The sequence below is a fragment of the Erithacus rubecula genome (genome assembly GCF_903797595.1).
Source record: "Erithacus rubecula genome assembly, chromosome: 10".
NCBI classification, from domain to species: domain Eukaryota; kingdom Metazoa; phylum Chordata; class Aves; order Passeriformes; family Muscicapidae; genus Erithacus; species Erithacus rubecula.
This window is the reverse complement of record NC_136662.1, coordinates 21,076,973-21,098,361: the sequence shown is the minus strand read 5'-3', so window position 1 is coordinate 21,098,361 and position 21,389 is coordinate 21,076,973. Positions and strand designations below refer to the sequence as shown.

Genomic DNA, 21,389 nt, shown 5'->3' with positions numbered 1-21,389 from the left:
ACGTGTGCAAGAAGAGAAAAATAGTGAGTGAAGTGTATTTTCTGCTAATGGGATACATTAACGTTGCCATGGAATTTGGCATCAGCATGCACAGGGTATTGATCTTAAACCTGCTTCTGAGCTACAAGGATGAGAAGGACATGTTAATTTACTTACTTTTGACATCAGCCCAGAGCTACACATGTATAGGGAGAACCTAAGGGTAGGATGGATGGCAAGGCAAACTTTGAAAAGCCTCTTTCTCAGAATCATAAAGTCATTCAATTGGAACAGATTTTAGGAGGTTTTCTAGTGCAAACTCCTGCTCAGATCAGGGTCAACACTGAAATCACATCAGTTTATTGAGGATGTGATGCAACAAAGTTGTGAAAACCTGCAAGGATTGAGATTCCTCAACCTCTCTGGGCAACTTGTTTCAGTGCTTAAATATCCTGAAAAAAATAAAAAGGGATAAATGATCTGTGCTCTGTGTTCTCCTCCAGGACACTGACAGATATTCTGTGCCTTAGGTCTAAGGGTAGATGCCCAAGGAATGCTGCTGGTAAGCAGCTGCCAGGTGGAGTAGGACTGGTTAGCCCCATGGACAGGAGATTTTCACCCCTGTTGCAGTGTGCCTATCCACACTGTAACATTCCAGCTTGGATACGAGTGTGCTCTGCAGACCATCCTAGAAGCCTTGCTGAAGGCAAGGTAGGCAACATCTACGGTTCTGCCTTTGCACATTTTCCAGGGCATCACAGAAGGTCATTAGGCTTGGTCAGGTGGGGCAAACTTGGAAAATCCAGGTTGGATACTACGTCTAATCAGCTTGCTTTCTTTAGGAATAGCTTCTGCAGACTTGCACCATTATTGTGGCAGAGGACAAGCAGTAGTTCCCTGGATCATCATTTTTGCATTTCTTGAGCCTGATGGGCTTTTGGATAGATTAAAGTGTGAAACCAGTCTTTTAATTTCATAGTTAAAAGATTTGACATAGTCCACAGTGATAGCCTCCTTACAAACTGGGACTAAAAAGTCTGTAAACAATTATTGATCTCCACATGCTACTGGGGAAATTTTCCAAGATCAGTGACAGCTGGGAAATCACTGGCATTTTAAAATTATATATCAGTGATTCACTTTTTTGGCATTTAGAGTATTGCATTATGGCAATGAACATGCTAGATGTGTATTTAAAAAAACAAAATGCTTCAAGCATTTTAGTATTTTTTGTTTGAGCCATATTACAGATGAAAATTTCTTGATACAATTCAAAAGAATGGGTTTTTTTTATTAAAGATACATGGCCATTAAGAAGAAGTTAGAATGAGGAAAATGCTTGTTTGTGTGAAAATAATTCTGCTTTCTCAACAACAGCATCTCCAGAGTTTCTTTGATTCACACCTGATTACTTTAATGACTAAACTAGGTTTTAACTCCTGTTAACATTACAGAATGCAGAGAGCTATAGAAAAGTAAAACATATTTTGCCCTCCTAAGTCATTGTTGACACAGCCCTCAGGTACATTTTATTCTGGAATTATTTGCAAGAGAGGTTTGGTTTCAAGTCATTGTCGTGTACAAGATTGCCAGAGCCTCTGGTCAGTCACTGAGCTGCCATTATTAGGGAGGAGGAGCTGGATGCTTGCCCACAAAAGGGCACAGGTACATGAGAGGGAAAGGTTTATAATGTATTAGGTATCACAATGCTAAAATCACCTCTTTGCTGGAGAACAAAAAACATGTGGTGATCCCAAGCTTGTTCTGCGCTGCTGGGCAGGAAGGACTTCATATTAACACAGTGATTCCTCTGGCTGATGAGGGATCTGCTCTGACGCATGCTGAAGGATGTTGCATATGCCTTGGCTGGGAAAATGATGTTTTCTTTGTACTGGTCAAGGATAGAAAAGAAAGGGAAATGGTGGGAGTGGTGACTCGGGTGATCTTTAGAGAAAAAAATAATGCAAATGGAAATTGAAGATGAGCTCTGTATATTTTCAGGTTTGAAAATAATTATTCACAGAGTAGTCCACTTTCTCAGGTTTCTGCACTGCAAAAATGTATTTTAATATATATTTAAAATTGGCTAATGAGATTAGCTGGTTAATGTTTTAATGTAGGAGGTATGTCATAGAGAATGACAATCTAAATTGGGACAGAAAAGCAAACATAACAAGCAATAAGCTGATTTGAGCTAAGAACTTTGAACATAGACTAAATTCTTGAAGATATAACTGGTTTTATTTTAGTTCCATGATGACACCATTTCATCCACTGTCTCTCTTGACATGAATCCTGTAAAGGTTTGTATTTTGCCTTCTCAGCATCTTTTAGGGAATGATTTGTGATTAGGAGTACAGAGACTATTTCAAATGCCTCTTAAAATATGTGGTATTGCAAACAACGGATATAAAATGAGATTCACACACATAGCTTTGCTGGTGGCCAAGAACTGCGTTGCAATATGCCGGAAATCCAAACATCCTCCTACTCCCAGAGCCTTGCTGACAGATCTACAACAACTTCTTTTTCATGAAAAAGCTACTTACAGAATCAGAATAAGAAAGAGAGAAGCCTGCTTATTCTGAGAAACTAATGTAATACATAAAATGGGAGGTTAAAGATTCCTCATCAATATGAAAATCGCATTTCTTCTTGAAAATGTTACAGTTTCAAGTAACATCTAGACTATCTAAAATCCTCACAAAAACCAGAGAGGGGAATATCATGTCGTATCTGAAAAAGCAACAACAGCAAACCCTTTGGATTAGTGTCATTGTTGTCTTGTCTAGCCTTTTAGACCTACAAATCCTTGGGCTTCTGCCTTAGTACAGGGGTGTGTATCAGTGGAACTTGGTACAGAAATAGAACCTCAGCTCAGCAGATCCTCCTTTCTTGAAAAACCATTTTAAAAGGCAAAGACAAGGGAATAGAAAAACAAGTAACTTTTCCAAGGATATGTATTTTAAACAGAGCATATTTTGCAAGAAAGGCTGTTGTTATATGCTACATATTTTAATTAGCTGCTTAGAAAATCAGATTGACAATGTCCTTTAATTAGTAGACATTGACTTATTCCACGTGTATTATGGCACAGTGAATCTTATTAAGATAAATGTTTCTCTCTGAAGAGATGAAAAAAAAATCCACTACCATTTGTTTGCTTACCAGATTGCTCACCATCAATACGGTGCTATTTAAAATGATGAATTTTAGTCACATATTTAATTAGCTAATAGCTGATCTCACTGTAGGGTCTTGATCCTCCTTACATGTGTTCTTTCATCCTGAAAAAGTCTTTGGTTATATCTTGGTTTTGAAGTTTTTGTTTGAAATTGTCCTTGCTACTTTCAAACCTAAAATGCAATAAATTAAATTATTAAAAGTAAAAATTCTTGTGAAAACATTTAAGGTTTTGAGTATAGTTTTATACCTACTGCTCATTTTAATATATTTCTAGAGGCTATGAACTTAAAAAAAATTACCAGTTTTTAATGTTAGGTTTTCACTTGCTGCAGGTGTTTAGTTTGTGAGTAAATTATGTGCTCTTTAAAAGGCTATAAACTAACTTAAGATGTCAGTGCATTTGTCTGTCACCGCTCAGCCTGCAGCCCCACAGAATTCACATTGTTGGGGAGCCACAGTTTGAAAGTTCAGCAAATGCACTGTAGCCTATACTATGTCATGATAACTATTTTAAAAAAGCCTTAATGGTGTTCACATAAAAGACATAAAGCTCCTGCGGGTGTCACTGGTTTGGACCAGGCTCTTCATGGGAGGTTCCCTATTTCATCATACGTGACAAATGATGCTTCTAAATCCCACAGATTATGTTAGTGCCTAGAGTGGCATTCCAGGGCACACGTCTCTCTCTTCACAGATGACATTCTGAGTCACATGGATTGGGAGTCATGCAAGGAGCAGGGAGTTGGCCTCCATGATCCTTATGGACCTTCCAACTTGAGATGTTCTGTGGTTCTGTATGACTGCCCTCTAAACCTCTCATTTTCCTTCCCATTTGCAGCATTAGGTCATTCCAACAGTACAAGGAAGATAAGCAAGAGGGAAGTTAATAAATCTGAATTTTTTTTGTTATGGAGACTGTCTTTGAAGGAATTGCAATGGCAGGTATTGTGCTGCTAAGGAGAAAGGATGCTGCAGATGTTGCAGAAGGTCCAGGCTTGACTGTGAATAAACCTGGAGTCAACCCGGGGGTGGGTAAGGTGGGTGAGGTAAAGCCAGGCTGAAGGTCTGAAGAAGTTCTGCAATATGCATTTGCAATATGAATTTATAGCTACATGGACGTGTACCTGCATGGAATTTGGATTAGTTCAAACTTTATATATAACTATCACCAAAACTTCTGAGTGAACTTGCTTTGAAAGGACATTTTGAAATAATACATGGTCAATGATATGAGTTCCTAGAAGAACTGTTACAGGCCAGATGTCTTAAAATCAAGAGAATTTGCTTGCTGAAACCAAAGGCATGAGGGTCCCTAAAGCTTGGTGGTGGTGGGTGGCAGGGTGGGATATCCATCAGGCTTGTTTTGCCACTGCCAGTTTCCTCACCAACACTAAACAGCAATCAAGCTTCAACCTCTTACCACAAACTGGCTATGTTACTTAAAGTATTCTCTGACATCTGGAGCATTTCATTACAAAAAGAAGGGCATAATTCACTTTTTGGATATGCAATTATTTGTTCTTGCAGTTGTCTGTCCCATAGCAGCATGGATTATAAACCTTACATCTTAGGCAGGCAGGCCAAACTCAGTTACCTTAGGCCTGCTGTTTAATTAGTGTTTACAACTGGACATTGCTTATATCGCAATAAATGTTGCCTGAGTGAAGACTTCCCCTTAACCAATTATACAGATGCCTTTCTGTAGAGGTCCTAATTAAATAGCATCTATTCTTATGTTTCCTTTACTCATGCCTCTTGTGTTGATCTGTGTCAGAGTGTCATGCCACAGTGGGACACTTTACCCACATTTCTGTCACTTTCAGGTTCACTGGCTGGCTGCAGCTGCTCCCCTTAAAAGCTCTTGCTTTCTGTATGGAAGGAAGGTGCTGATGGGCAAGGCTGGGACTTGGGAATCCAAATCAGTTCCTTGTGCTATAGCAGAATCCTTAAGTGATTGCTAAGTCACACCTGACCCCATCAGTATGGTGTAACTTCAGGAGGCTGATGGGGTCACTGATGCAGTGTCCAATCCTGCAGGCTCCAGCACAGAATTTTAAGTAGAGCTGGAATTTGCTTGGAAGCCCTCCTCTACAGCCATTGTTAAGGTGCAGATACTGTGCCTGGCCTGTGAGCAGCTCTGCCTCTCATTTCAGGAATGGTCAAGATTAGCTGTCCTGGACAGTGCTGTGCCCTCTCCTTAATCAGATCCAGTACTGAGCTTCCCTTCTCCCATATAATGGAGCACTACTTTCTGGCAGGTAAGATTTTAAGCACTTTTCTATTCCAGGTTCTTTTATGTGTGCTTAAAATATGAAAAGGAAATCAGCCTCCTTTCTCTGGTACAGCAGCCGCCCTCCTAAGTGAGTCAATGAGTTCCCAAATGTAGTATTTCAATGCCACGTGAAGAAGTATGAAGTGAGAGATGTATTAGTGGGAACACTGTCTCAGTGCCAATCCTTATGGGTCAGAGGATTACAGAATAAAGTAGCCCATCTGTGCTTCACCAAATATCTTCATTTAGAAGATAAACATGGTAATGTAACCACATTTTTTAATCTGTGCTTCCTTCATCCAAACTTCAAGTGATTCTAATTTCATATTAATGCCTTAATTTTTAAATTGTCCTTGATTTTAAGATGGATTAGTTAGTAATTACATTAAATTATTTCTGCAGATTCTGATCAGATACATGTATACCCATTCATTTCCTTACAATCTTAACTTGAAGAGATTTTTATCATCTATAGGGTCAGGTTGCAGTGAATGGCAGAAAGTTTTCAGGCTGGAAAGGTCACTGAAGCTTTAGAATGCAGAAAATATTATGGATACAAACCTTAAAAAGTTAATGGAATTTTTTCTACAGACTCTGGGTTCAAGGTTGGGGACAGATAATTGGGTGTGATTAGGTCTTACTGGATATTCACTTCTCAGCATTGCTATTATAACAAGGGAAACAATTTCGGTAATCATGGTGTTCAAGAGTATCTAGAATTTTGTATTACTTGGACAAAATTGAGAGATTAAAGAAAAGATGCTGTGCGTTTCATGTCTCCAAACACATAAAACAGAGATTTTAAAATGTTCCTGTCAATGTGGCCTTGGTGTAATGTTTCTCTAGCACCACTAAACCAGGTCTCTGCCTGTCTCACCATGGTCAGGCTGGAGTTTGTGTGGGGAGCACTAATCCCTGATCATCTTCTGACCATCATCAGAAATGACATCGTCCTTAGGGCCATAATGATCTTTTTCTCTTGAGTTCTCATTATTTTGCCGTAGCAGGTAGCATTTAGGACTAGATTCACTGAACAACTGTATTTTTTGTTTTCTTGAGGAAAGGTTGTTAGCCTTAGGTCCCATATTTTGCTTTACTCTGTACTCTGATTCCACAGAGAATGGGTATAACGTGTTCTTATCCCTTTCCTAAGCTGATGCAGTGCTGCTATGAGCATGAGCTTTCCTTATAGTACTACTATTATACCAACTTAGCTACCAAAGGCAATCAGCCTGCAGCCCCTGAGTTCATTCCTTGGATTCCTAAAAGGAATAAACCCATCATTGCTCATCCACGTGACTGACATTGGCATAGATCTCCTCCTGAGTACTCCTATCTGAGTACTTGTAGGACTTGTATATGACAGGAGCAAAAGAGAGTTCCTTGCCACTTAGAGTGAGAAAAAAATGCTAGGGAAGACAAGTGCATATTAGGGTGAGCCAACTGTTTACCATGATCTGCTAACAAATGTGAAAACTAAAAATGGCCTTTCTGCACTGGGATTTTATCGTGTATTAGTTGCCATGTGTTAGTGAACATAAGCTTATTGCATTCTCAAGTAAATTCCTGCCATTTCAGTTTACCTCCTCTCTCCCAGCTGCTACATATAGTGATTGTCTCTCAGAGATTTGCTGCTCCTTTTTCTGTACCACTGGAACCTTGAGAAATCATGCATTTATTTTATAAGTACGGAATTTAACATGGTTCCTAAATTCATTACTAATTCTCCTTTTCTCTAAATAATTAAATTTTAGTTGAGGGCCAAATAATCAGTTTCAAGACAGCAAACAATTGTTAATCTGAAATTAAATTCTCATTGTACCCCTCTCATTTTTCCAGATGTTCATTGGCCACATTAGAAGAATTTTATCAGAGTAGATACTGAAAAGGATTAAAACATAGCAGAGAACTTTAAGGTTTATAGATTATTAAAATGCAATGTATAAAATGTTTCTGTAAATATAGACATGGGAGTGAGTCTGGACAATGTCCATAATTATATTGAAATGTTAATGAAAAACTAATACTTAGATATTAAATATTTCTAGTACGTATATTAAAACATCACACAAGCCTATACTTTAATTTTTAAGCATAGGTGTAGTAATCTTTGTCACTGGATCAGGATCCTGTAGACCCTTTGGGAACACCTGTCAAGCTACAGACAATGTTTAGCAGCTACACAGATAGAACCCCCTGAAAGTGCTTTCCCCACTGTGGGCTTCCCAGGAATTCCAGGGTTCCAGCATTGCAGATTTCTTAGGGCTGCTTCTCTGACTGGTGCAGAATTCTAGCTTAGCATTATTCTTTGGGTTTGAAATTCTAAACTATTTTGATCCACATGCTCAAATGCCAGGAGAACTGACTTAGCCCTTAATCTTTCCCAGATAAACTGTGCCTTTATCACATATGTGTGTATACCTTTCTGATGGGAACTTAAAAATTAAGGTTATTTCCTGAAAAGAATTTCAAAGTCTCAGATTTGTAATACAAAGGTTTACTTGGGTAACATTTCTTTTTCCATTCTGCACTCAGGTGGCTGGCACTGACCTTCCTTCCCTTTCCTAGTCAAACACAGGGCAGAAGTGCACGGTGGCAGCCAAACCCTTGTCAGCCCTGCCTGGCTCAGAGGGACACTGAAAGAGCAATGATGTGCCCCTGAGAGAGCTCTGCACGTTGGTGAGCCCTGGCTTTTACAAGCCCAGAGTGCTTGTGGAAGAGTGGAAAGGCAAGGCAGCATTCCATATCCCTGAGGCACAAGTTGTTCACCTTCCCTACAGCAGTTTTAGTTTGCAGCCTGGGCTCCTTTGGGCCGACAGTGTCTCTGTGTAATTACACAATATTGATGCACATCCGTGAGAACAAAGCGTTAGGAACAAACAGTTCAAAATATCTATAAAACATAGAATTAAAAAAAATATTTTCAGGTGTGAAATGAGATGATGCTTCGCCTGCATGGGCACAAATTGATCCAGATTTTGTGATGATAGTGTCACTGGTTTCATATCAGTTATCTCAGCATAACTTTTTGATTATTTCTGAAATCATGCACAGAATGAGGGGAGAATCAGTTTGACCTTTGCAGACTTTCTGCATTTTAATTTTTCCTATGCTTACAAATAATACAGAAAAAAACCCAGCAGGTAATATTATTTTTGTATAAAGCTCTCTAATTATACTAGGCATGCTCAGAATACATTAAAGATACTGTCCTAACACACACACACACAAAAAATAAATTACAGTGTGCTTTTAGATATCACATAACTAATGAGAGCAATAAATGCTGGGAGAACGAATGGATCAAGGTTACAATAATAAGATTTTAGGATTCCTCCACTATGTAAGTGTAGTTTAAAATCCACTTCCATTTTGTTACCTGAGTCTGGGATTTGGTTTTTCATTTTGGCTTTTTCTTTCTTTATCAGATTTAATTGTCTCTCTGAATCCATCAGACTATAATAACCTGGCTATAAACTCTGACCAGACTTTTGATTTTCTTTCTTTCCTTCTTTTTAAATTTGGATTGTGCCTGCTCTGCTTGCACAGCCACCATCCATGCCCTGTTCATATCAGAACCATTTTTATGGCCTTTTCTCTGAGAGCAGTCACAGTGGAAATATACTTGAAAGCTTGCATTACTTTATTCTACATGGGGAAAGGGATACAAAAAAAAAAAAAAAAAAAAAAGAGTAATTATGTGATTTCTACACAGTTACACCTGGATTCTTAAATCTACAAGTTGAGCACCACAACATGCACCATGCATGTGGTGTGTGAAACACATGCAAAACTAGTGCTAATGTTCCATCTTCTCCTTTTCATCCAGCCTTAACAGTCACTTACAAATGATTTGTGAAAAATCAATAATGCACCTTACTGGCTTTTTTTGTAATGCATAAGAAACGGCATTTTTTTGCCAATTTTTTAAACACTGAAAATATCAGGATTGTAAAATTGGATTTTTATTGATTTTCTTGGAAGATCTTTGGGGTTTTGACAGACATGTATTGACAGCAGCCACCTCTAGCTGAATCAGAAGTATTGAATGTATAACACAAATAATTCGATCTTCAACATATTTGAATTATCCTCATGTTAAAAAAAGTGATCAGGAATCTTTTTTCCTTTCAAGTCTTTGCTCTTGTGTTATCATTCTTTCCTATGTTCTTTAATCACCACAGCCTTGCAGGCTGCAAACGAAAGATAAACAAACAATGGACTATCTAATGTTTCAAATACAAGCACAAATAAAAAAAGTAAAGCACACTCCTCAAGTCCTTATAGATTATAAATAAGTGGAGAAATGGCGCAAATCTGTATTTAGAAAAATAATTTACTTCTCAATATTTGTAATGAAGGGAGCTGTCAGTCACATTAATTTTATGTAAATTTACCTAAGCTGATGAATCATAACTGAAATATTGTCTAATCTTCCTGGTTTTGGCCAGCATTTCCATTTCTATTTCGATTGCCTCAATTTATTTTTGTTTGCTTATGTAACGAGTTTTGAGGGCCCATCCCAGGACCCGTAAAGAGCAGAGTGAAGAGGGGCTGCTTCAAGGCACTGCCAGTCCCACACAAGCAGTGGCTGCCCAACACATCAGACCAGTCCCCATGACAGACACTCAGCTTGGCACACAGCTGACGATTCATTATCATTCCTTCAGTAGACATCACAGCAGAGGAGATTTTTAGGGAGGGATTTGAAGGAGGAAAATTAAGTGAGTGGGAGTGCGAAGCAGCAGCGAGGGAAAGCATGAAGGTGCTGGTTGGAAAATGTAACAAGTAGAGAAGTTATTACTGAATGAAATGTGTGGGGGGAAGCCGTTGGTTTCTCCATAGGCTATTAAAAGATGATGGGGTGGGAATAAGCTGCAAAGAGCCACAGAAGTGAGGCAGCTTTTGCGTGCCAAGATGCAGAAGGGAGCGGGGGGACACGCTGGAACAAGGAATAGGGCTGAAGCTGCACATGTGAGGATAACCAGGGCGCCAGTGGCTTGCAACAGTGTTCTGTTTTTCATTGGTGTTCTGTAATGTACAAAATCAGATTGTTGGGGCCAAAGGCCTCTTTGTACTAATGAAAACCCCAACATGTTCCCAGGTGCTCTAAAAATGCACAAATAAAAATAAGCAACTGCTTCTCCTGAAACCATTTCTCTGATTCTTCAGCCCCGATTTGAGTTACACCATTCAGTTATCTATTTCCAAAAGAACTTTCTATATGAACTTTCCAGTTCTCTCTTGTCAAATTATCTTACTGTTTTTGGAAAGACTGCATATCATCTATATTTAACACCACTTCAGCTTGGTGAGGTGACTCTAACATAGCATTAAACTCAGACTAAAAAAATGAGTGTGGCATTTCTAGGTTTTTCAAGTGTGTTAACTCAGAAGAGATAATTTGACTGAAAAAAAGTGCTTTCCCCTAAATGTCTCTGATTTCAATAGAGCTTCTTGCAGGTATTTGAGTTGAGTTAATCGGCTGGCAATTAGAAGCAAAAGGCCTTTGGATTAGTATTTGTGGTCACCATAGAAGCAAGTCTCAGAGAAATGTGAATAAAGAGGTCACCCGAAGAACAGATATGGAAGGTCTCTCCACAGGCACTTAATTCTTAGAAATTTACAGATGAAAAATGCTACATGGGTATTAATAGATAGGAATGAAATATGGATGAGGGGACACTAAAGCTGGAATAGCAAGTAGAACAAAGGGAATAAGGGGATGTGGGGACATGGTAAGAAACCAGACTAGAGCTGCAAACTTGGACAGAATTGTTTAAGATCTAAAAAGAGAAAAAAAAAAAAAAGAAACATGAAATAAAGGAATGAAGAGATCAATACTATGAGAAATTATTTGAAGGAGAGTTGTGATTGGACATGGCTATCAGGGAACATAAAAGAAAGAAGAGAATGATCAGAGTATATGTGGCCTATTCTGAAGAGGGAAGTCCCAAGATCATTTGCCCAGCAATAAATAAGGAAGAGCAGAAGGCCTGGGTGATTTGCTGGCCTGGAGCAAGGCTGTAAGGGAAACAATGTGTCTGTGGGGGTGTGTGCTCTTAGTGTAGCTCACTGTCAGCAGCGAGACAAATCCACCTTTTTAGTATGCAAGTGACCACCTATAGTTTATTAAGACTGCAGAGGAGAAAGTCTAGAAAATATTTTTGCAGGGCTTGGATCTAGATGGCGCCTCCAACATTCTTCTGTGCAAGGGTATATCTTTCCAACCCCATGACAAAGCCCCCTTGGTACACCACTTCAGACAGGTATTTATTTCATCACAGAACAGGAATTTGGCTAAAGTAATGTTCAATTAGCTTATATAATACTAAAGTAAGATACTGAGAGCAAAGAAAAATAGACAAAGGAAAGAGGCCTAAGTGCCACTGGAAAAGAAAGGAAACAGTAAAGGAAGTGAAACCACAAAAATAAATGCTGCAAAAATAACCAGAGAACTATGAACTGAAAGAAGAATGAACAAGGCTACAAAGAAGAGCAGGCTTTCTCTTTCCCAGGGAGAAAGGAAGCAACTGGCCCCACAGAAAAATGTAGGCGTGTAGAACCTGTAGGTATCATCCACGTGAGTGTTAAGAGAAGCTGAAGTGGAGCAGAAAAGGCACATACTAGGTAGGGAGACAAAGAGGTAAAGTGATGTTCCAATAACAGAATTTAGATGGAGAAAGATACAATTTTACATACTTTAATTTTTCATCTTGGGTTGTTTGTTTCCCTGACTAGTCACTGGTCATTAGGAAGTGGTTACATTAATTTACTAGATTTAAGGAAGCAAACACCTGAGTGTGTGTATAACCATAAACAAAGTCCTGCCCGTTTCCATTGCTTAGCATTGCTCGTGCACTCCCTGTTGCAGAGTTTTAACAGCGCCCTGGTTCAGGGTGCGTTCAGCCCCACGTCTGCCCGTGTTTGCACATAAACATGAGTCTGATGCTTGTGCTTGGAGCACTGCGCTCGTCCCGCGGTCAGCCTCGCTTCCGAGAGGCTGGAGCAGCCCGCGGAGAGGATGCACAATGGAGCCTGCGCCTCAGCATTAGTGAGACACGCATGATCACACCCAGCCTGCCGGGTCCCCCGGGACGCACACACATAATTAGCCCCTGTGCACCAGAGCCGTCATCGCCGTGTTTGCCACATGGTGAGTGTCACCCAGCGGGCCCGCGAACACGCGCACGCAGCAGCCCTCCCGTCCCCAGCACTGCATTTGCCATATGGTCAGGCTCACCTGCTGGGGCTGGGGCAAGGAGACAGACGGGCAACACACACACATAATGAAGCTCCCCACTGGGCTGCCTTAAGAAATAAAAATAAAAAAAAAAAGGAAATAAAAGTTGACATAAGTGCCACATGACCAGACTCACCTGCTGAGTCTTGGGGCAGGGTGGGGCAGTCACGCACACATGAATTGCCCATCTCTGCCGGTGCTGCACCTCAGTGCGTGGGGCTGGGATCGGAGCAGGAGGGATGGGCTCCCTTCCCGGGGCCACAGGCACCCTGAGCCCACACTGGCCGCCGCTGCCCTGAGCTGCGCGGAGCGGGACACGCACCTCCGAACACCAGGACATCGGACAACAGGGAGAATTTCTTCACAGAAAGGTGGTTAGACGTGGGAATGGACCGCACAGGGAGGCCATGGAGTCGCCGTCCCTGGAGGTGTTAAAGGAAAGACTGGACGTGGCACTTGGTGACGTCCTAGTCTACCAAGTTGACATGGTGGTGTTTGGTCTTAGATTGAACTCGATGATCTCTTTTCTAACCTAACTGATACTCAGTGATAATGAGCATCTCCTCCTCAGCGCCCCGTGAGCACCTCAGGCCCACACCGACTCCCACGGGCAGGCACGAGCCCCAGGAGGAGCTCCGGTACCGGCACAGCCCCGTCCCCAGGGCGCAGTGACGGCAATTGCCAAGGTGGCGGGCAGCCACCAGGGAGCGGAAAATGAGACCTCCTTTCACGGCCCGAGCAGCGCCGGTAAACAGCGGCCGGGGGAGGCGGGGCGGGGCGGGCGCGGCCGGGCGGGAGGGAGCCGTGCTGCGTGAGGGGCGGGCGGCCGGCGGTGCTCCCCTCACGCCCCGCCCGCCATCAGCGCGGCGGCCGCCGGGCTGCGCGAGGATGGGAGCGGGCGCTGCTTCCCGCGCAGGCCGTTCCCGGGCAGGCGCTCCAGGGAAGGGCTCTCTCCGGGCAGGGTGAGCCCGGGAAGCCGCTCGCAGGGAAGGCTCTCCCCGGGCCGGCTGTCCCCGGGGAGGGCCGTCAGCGCCGCCGCCATGTCGGGGGAGCTCGGGGTTCCCACCTGGCGGTGACGCGCGTTGCCATGGCGACGGCCGGGCGGCGTGGGGGGGGTGGCGGGATGACAACAAATATGGCGGAGAGGAGCAGGACGGCAGAGACGGGTCAGTGCCAGCCGCAGGCGCCTGGGCGGGGGGAGAGGGGGAGCCCCCCTTCTCCAGGGGCTTCTGGCGATAGAGGGCACCTGGCTCGCAGCGGAGTGCGGAGACGGAGCCCTTCTCCTAGGGGAGACGGGAGGGAGCACCTCTGGCCGAGGGCACTGAGGTGCTGAAGGGACCGCGGCAGAGGCTCCTGCCCGGGGAGCTGTGACGAAGGGCAAAGCCCCTTCTCTTGGGGGATGAGGAGAGTCTTCCCAGGGACACGGTGATCGTTGGGAAAGGTCCTTCAGGCAGGTAGAGAGGGAAGAGCCCCCCGCGCTCCAGGCCTGTCTGAGCGGGACTGACCCGCTATGGGTGGAAGGTGTGAGGGCCTGAGGCCGGCTCAGCCGGCCGGCGCTGCGGGGCCGAGCCCCGCCGGGGCAGAGGAGAAGGCTGATGGTGGAGCAGCCTGCACCCTGCTCCATCCTCCCGCACTCTGCACCCTGCTCCATCCTCCCGCAGCCTGCTCCATCCTCCCGCAGCCTGCTCCATCCTCCCGCGCTCTGCACTCTGCTCCATCCTCCCGCACTCTGCACTCTGCTCCATCCTCCCGCACTCTGCTCCATCCTCCCGCACTCTGCTCCATCCTCCCGCACTCTGCATCCTGCTCCATCCTCCCGCAGCCTGCTCCATCCTCCCGCACTCTGCACCCTGCGCCATCCTCCCGCACTCTGCTCCATCCTCCCGCAGCCTGCACCCTGCTCCATCCTCCCGCACTCTGCTCCATCCTCCCGCACTCTGCACCCTGCTCCATCCTCCCGCACTCTGCACCCTGCTCCATCCTCCCGCGCAGGGGCAAAGGTGGCGGTGGCGAAGAGCAGGGCAAACCTGCGGTGCAGCGGAGCTCCCCTTACACAAGAAACGACCGCCTGCGTGAATTAGCATGAAAAAGTAATACGTGAAGACACAGATCTGGAATTGAAACTGCAGCACAAGGCTGGTAGCTTGCGGGTTGACCTACAGGTGTTGCTTAACCTGTCTGGGAGGTGTAAAGTACCCGGAGGCTGCAGGGGAACAGCTAGCAGCACATCTGACAGCTCCCATCCCTTACACTGTTACTGAGGATTTCTTTAAAGAAGGTGCCAAATGTTACTCTTCCTATTCAGGGTGTATTAACAATAGCTTTAACTGTGTATGTGAGATAAGTTTGTCTGTGAAACTGAAGTTTTGTGTCTCATAAATGATAAAGATCCTCCAGGTATAGGGGTCTTTCCTGTTGTAACAAAACACAGTTAAGGTCTTTTCCAATCCACGTGAAAATAAAAGCCCTCAAAATACATTACAAAAATTACAGATACTAACATTTGGAAGATGGAACAAAGATGACAGTATTCCTGAATATTTAATCTCCCACAGTACCATACATAAATTATCTGGGTTCCTGAACCAGGAATTCATTTTCCCAGCCTGCTGTGTTAGCTGCTGCACCTCTGCTTTTCAGCCTCAGAAGTGGCTCCAAATAAATATGCATTACCTATAGAAATAATCTTGGATTTTTGGGTCATTTAAGGTGAAAAAAAGGGATAAGTGTGTCAAATGGTCAAATGCTGTTGTGTTCTGGGAAATGATACCACAGAGTCTACATCTGAATGCATTTGCTGTATGGTTCTTGAACTCCCTGTGTTCAGCCATACTATTTATGAACACATGGAAAAACGGTTTATTGTGTGTTGAACTTGTCCATGAGGCAGGTGATTATTTTCATCCTCTGCACTCTGCAACACTGCTAACACAGGTGATGAGCCCTGCCTGAGCTGTGCATCGGGGAACTGATCTCCAGTGGCCATTGGACTGTGTCAGCTTCCCTACCCCTGTGTCTGTGTCCTTGTCAGTAACTTCAGCATGGAATGTAACTTTCATACTATTTCCAGATTAACTTACATTGTGTTCTCTGCTGTATTAGTTAAACCTGCAGCTTCAAAGTATTTACTTTTTAATTTTAACCTTGTCCAGAACTTTTTTCACTTCTGACCATTGCAGCTAACTAATCAATGGTTTTCCTGTAAATGTTGTGTTTCAGCTTGTGCCATGTCCTGGTATATGTCCACTTGAGTTATACAATGCTTGTCTGGTCACTTTTCAAGTTTAATTTGCAGGTCCTTCTGTTTTGGAGAAACCAGATAAGGAATTAAAAATGCAAACAGCCACAAAGATAGGGAAGAGACCCAAAACCATCAGAGAAAAGGAAGCAAGCTTGTGAGCTTGCCCGCTTTTAAGAAAGGTCATGGAAACTATGCTGTGGGAAAAAAAAGTGATTTGATTTTTTCTGGCTGTCAACTGACACTAAGTTGACAGGCAGGTTCTTTCCATGGCAAATCCCTCAAGGAATCTCTTTTTTCCTCCCCTTTACTGCTGGGTGACACTGACAATGTTGTTGAACACATAACTGGGGAGTGCTCCTGCTGCATCCTCACTGCTTAGTGTGTCTTCATCATGTGTGGGATCTTGAGCAGTCATACAGGAATGTAGCTCTGGAACCTGCATTTTGCACAAATGCAAGGAGAATAAACCCATTACCAGAAGGACTGAACACTGTTCAAACCATAAAAATCAATTTAGCCAGTATAAGTATGTTATACTTGTTGGATTTTTTTTAACAGTAGCATCATGTTTTTAGTGAATCAGAAAACACAAGTAATAACTCTCATAATCTAATCTTCCCATCTCACAATACTGATTGTTATTTACAATTTTTGCATAAGGAAACTGTGTTACAGAGAAATTGAAGGTAACTTATTCATGCTTCATAGCAGCACAGATTGCTGTGATGGACAATTCTTTACTGATTTAGTTCAGAACCAGGTTTGACAAGAGTCTGTGTCAGAAAAAATACTGTGTGCACTTAGAGATAAGGGATTATAAAAATTAGGTTCCTTGCTAAAAGTTATCTGACTGTGAATTATGCACATCTAGGATGCTTATGACCCCTCTAAACTCTTAGAATTGAAAATACACTGTGTCAAAATGTTTTGTAAATTAAATATACTTTATGCAAAATACATCTTTTTATAACACAAGAATTTTTCATTTCAGTTTTATTAGTATCTCTTTCTGTTATAGGGAAGTAAATATCTCAATCTGTCTCGTACTGGTAATTATTCTTACTTTTTCCCTATATAAAAATATTTTCATACTCCATTCCTTTCCCCTGTAAAAGATTTTTGTTTTTGTTTTTGTGAATTTTGAACCTTTATTTTTTTTAATTGGGAAGGGAGATTGAGACACACAGATTTGCACATAGCATTTCAGAAGAGGGATTTCAATCAGCTTTTAGTCTACTGTTAGGCTCAGCATTGTTCTCTATGTCGTGGTTTCAGCCAACCTGTGTATTTCAAGTAAAATTGAGACTTAATATGGAAGGTAGATCATCTCACACCTGTCTAGTGTAGAGTTCATATTCTGCTGCTATCCTCACTGGACTAGGCAGACATCTGCTCTAATCCATTAAAATAGTTTCTGTATTCTGATGTTGGGTTAGAGTGCTGCTAATCAACTCACTTTACTCTATATTAATCATTTTCCCATTGTAGTTGGTTCCTTAGTCCTACCTGCTTTCTTGAAAGTATTTAAATCAATTTTTGCAATAAATTCTGAATTTCTGTGCCTCCTGTTTGGTTTTCCAGGCTAAAACCCTCATGTCTCAAGCTGGGAATCCAACTTAAAAACAACGTAAATCTTCACAAACGGAGTCTTCAGGAGGATGAAAGTGATTGATTCTAGTTAGTTACTCTCAGGAGCTTCTTGGTTTGACTTCCAGTTGTTCTGCTCAGCTGACCTTGCTGTCATAAACCTCTGGAAGACCTGGGAAAACAACCAGTTTAGTTGTTTCAAGTAAACATATGAATGCTGTTTTTCCAGTTCTGTAGTAAAGGAAACATTGTAGCTTCTCTAAGGAAGGTTTAGGAATAGGTCATAGTAAGTACAGAATGCCTGTATTTGCTAAATTTTTTTGACCCATGAACCAGATGAATGTATTTTCCAATTTAGAATTTCACTAGTTATCTCCTTCTCCCCACATTTCTGTTCAAGGCATCTGTATTACCTTCAGAAGACTTCCATCTGGAGACCTGAATGATCAAAGGGTGCAGGTTATCTCTGAGTTCTGTAATAGTTTTCTATCTGAGGCAACTGCATATTAGCCTGGATTGACAGTTCTAATATATGTTATTCCACAGTTGCTAGTCATTTTGTGGATATTAGTATTTCTGGTATTTCATTGTGTCATCATCACTGAAATCATAGTGAAAGAAAGGAAGGCATTTACTCACAGTACTTGGACAGGATATAAATAAATGTCTTTAGACCAAAAAATCTTAGTTATCGGAATAAACAGGTTTCCCAGCTGAATGTGGAGTTTTTTATGTTTTGCATGTCACAGTTGGTACCTTGCAGAGTGGTGTTGAGTCACTTTTCATGTTAAGAGTGGTTGGAATTTTCAAAGTGTTCACAGCTGTGCTGTGACCTGGCTTCAGGGAGGTAATCTGCAAACCTCTGCTGGATGCTCAAGCCCGACCCAAAGTGTGTGTAGGAATTAGTGTTCCTAAAACACTTGGAGTTCTGCTCATTATTTCAGAGATTTGTACTTGAAGGGGCCAATTGAACAGCTGTGTAAATTCTGCAGTGTTTTCTAATTGATTTTAATGTGATAGTGCTGAGCTGGATTGCTTTGAATATAGCTTTTCATTATCCTTTCAAAAAAGAATAGTTATTCTTTTAAAAATATTTAATCACATAGGGTATGACAACATTCTAGTAGCAGGAACATAACTGCTTTCTTTTCAGTGGTCTTAATTATTAAATAAAAAGCCAAACTAAATAAGAACTTAATTTATTTGTCTTTAAATAAAGACTTTTTTGATAACTAATTCACTGGTTTTATCATGAGGAAATTTAAAATAGGAGAGATCAGCTAATTAACAATATTGTTTAATCTTGGTCATTAAAATAGCACCACGCATCAGCAGTACTTCTGATTCTCCAGATAAACTTAATTTCCTCAATTGAATCAACTTCTCAATTATTTCTGAATTTTAAAGTGTATATGAACAACAGAGCTTATTTTGTAATATACACAACTAACCTGTAAGCATAGCAGAATTCCAGGGTTTGGGCAGACATCGCAGCCCTGATGCTGAAAGGGATCTGCCCACTGTATCCTCCTATCAGTAAGAGGAGGCTTCAAACATCAGTGGAAAACTGTGGGGACTGGGCCCAGCCTTGCAGATGTTCATGCAGCAGAAAGAGCTGTTTGCAGTTGTTTGCAAAATGCTGCAGGATGGATTTGCAAACAAATCTAAAATGGGTTTTGTTCAATAAAGACATTTGCCAGAATTTACCAATTGCATTGGTACATTTCAGCCAGAGCAGTTGGAAGTCTAGAGGACATTAGAGAAAGGTCTCTTAATAAATCTGAGGCCCTTTGCAAGACTCTTAACTATTTCAGTTTAACTGCATAAGTTGAAATAGTCCTTGAAGTTCTGTACAGAAATTAACTCTAGAAGCTGCAAAAAGGTATTATAGTGATCATTAGACTCTGTTGCCAGTAGGCTGCTATTCAAGTAATTTCCAACGTTTTTCAGTTATCCAGTGGAAAAAAATTCCCACTAGAAAAATTCATCGAAGAAGAGCTGCTAATATATTTTTGGTACTTAAAGCTTTGATCATATTTTTGTTACATAATTTGCCATATAAGGAGACCTGAGAAATACTAATGAAGGCTTTATACAGCCTGAAGATATAATTTCAGAAAAAGAAAGAAACAGGAATGTGTTGGGTGTTCCAGTAGCCATTTTTGAATGGTTTACCATTTCCTAGCCATATTTCATACATTTTTTTTCTTTGACGAATAATCAAAGCTTTGAAAAGTTACTTACCTCAAGCCTCCCAACGTTTTTTCTTTCGGTGAAGTTCAAAGCACCCTATTAATTACTAGCACTTGTGAGAGGAGGCTTTTGAATTTATAAAAAGTAAAATGAGGCATATTGAGAATTTTAATAGGTTTTATACTGAAATTTGTAAAACAGAAGTTTCTGCAAGTTTCTTTAGTGTGACAGCCACTGCTTTTAGTAGGCAAAAGTCTCATGCAAAAAAACAGATTAACCTCAGAATGCATTTATGTGGCCCACATAGCTTTTCTGGTTTTGGAAGTGGAGCTATATAGATTTAATGCTCAATAAAATTGGTTTTTAAAGTCATCTCCTTGTGTTACAATGGAACCAGCTTGATCTCCACGTGGGGCCACTAGCAGGACTGGACACTCAGATCTGCAGCAGCAGCCCGCCCTCCAGGTGGGACACCTCACACAGTAGCTGTCAGCTGCCACAGAAGAGATGGACAACTTGTCTACGCTGGGAAATTTCCCTCCTCCTCCACAACACCTGCTTAGGGACAGAAGGCACAGGGAAAATGGCTGAATAGTCATCGTTACCTTTTTGAGATTTTTAATGAAGGTGTCTGATAACTTGGTAACAGAAAGCAGCTACCCCTGGATAAAGGAGGTGCTGGAGGGGAGTTTGTACAGTCATTTCTTGATGATGTTACTGAGATGCAGCTCACAGTGGTGCTGCTGGATGCAGAGCAGCTCCAGCACTGCCACCTGGGTGTGTGCATTGGGCTGCATCCCTCTTGTTTCTGGAGGATTGATCGTGCTGCTCTTTTCCAGATGATTGGAATCTATAGAAACCAGGTCCCCCAAGGTAGTTGGCATGCTGAGCCTTGATGCAAAACTGCCATGTTTAGATTGCATTGTACCTGAGATAATAAGTTCTTCTGGGCTCAAGTTGTGTCTACCATTATTCTATAATAGAGATAAGCCAATTTACAGTTAATTGAAGTTGGTTATGGGTACACATCAATTATCTCATATCCCAGCTTTCTTGTCACTTTGTCCTCACAACTCTCTTTTTTTACTTTGCCACAGAGGCCAAGCCTGCCATTTAAGAAGTCCTGTATTTAGATTTTTGCATACTTTTTTTGAAATAATTTTACTGTTTGTATATTTAAATGGTTTGGGAAACTGCTCTACCAAAATAATAATAACTTCCATTTCATTTTGTTGCAGATTCTCAAACTCAGGATGTGGACTTTAGTGTTAAATCTAGGGCTCTCATCCTGAAAATGTTTGGCAATGAATTTGATGTGTTTGTATATAGTTAATGCTTTTTGTGATTGGTTCTATTTCAGGATAAGTAATGTATAAACACTAGAGACTAAATGTTCTGATACATATATTTTCTAATATACATGTGTACCCCTGTTCTCTCAATATGGTAGACTAGCTGATTTCGTAGTTTCAGTATGTAAAAATCAAACATAGAAAAGGGGATGGATGAAAAAGTAGTTGTCTTAAATTATTATTATTAGATGAGCAAACTCTAATGATTCCATTTACCTGCTAATTCACAGAGCTGCTTACTTAGCAGTGGATCTCACAATCTTGAGTGAAAACAGGCAAGATTTTCCTTTTACATTTTGTTTCATAAGCACCTTGAAAAAGGTGTTGAATTTCAAT

The 21,389-nt window shown here is 41.5% G+C and overlaps 2 protein-coding genes across 4 annotated transcripts in view; one reads left to right on the top strand and one right to left on the bottom strand.

Moving 5' to 3' along the window:
• The window catches only part of ELAVL4 (ELAV like RNA binding protein 4), a 98,595-nt gene extending 85,063 nt beyond the window's left edge, over positions 1–13,532 (bottom strand). For 2 of the 3 annotated variants that reach the window (XM_079314553.1, XM_079314560.1), the window contains exon 1: positions 12,817–13,532. In XM_079314553.1, the coding sequence (XP_079170679.1) occupies positions 12,817–13,020 (204 nt within the window). In that variant the 5' untranslated portion in view covers positions 13,021–13,532. The remainder of the gene's footprint in view (positions 1–12,816) is intronic. The other variant, XM_079314559.1, reaches the window with a different exon arrangement.
• A 264-nt stretch (positions 13,533–13,796) lies between these two features.
• LOC306806119 (BEN domain-containing protein 5) overlaps positions 13,797–21,389 on the top strand; it is a 549,457-nt gene continuing 541,864 nt past the window's right edge. Inside the window, exon 1 of the mRNA XM_079314569.1 lies at positions 13,797–13,846. Coding sequence (XP_079170695.1) covers positions 13,804–13,846 — 43 coding nt within the window. The 5' untranslated portion in view covers positions 13,797–13,803. The remainder of the gene's footprint in view (positions 13,847–21,389) is intronic.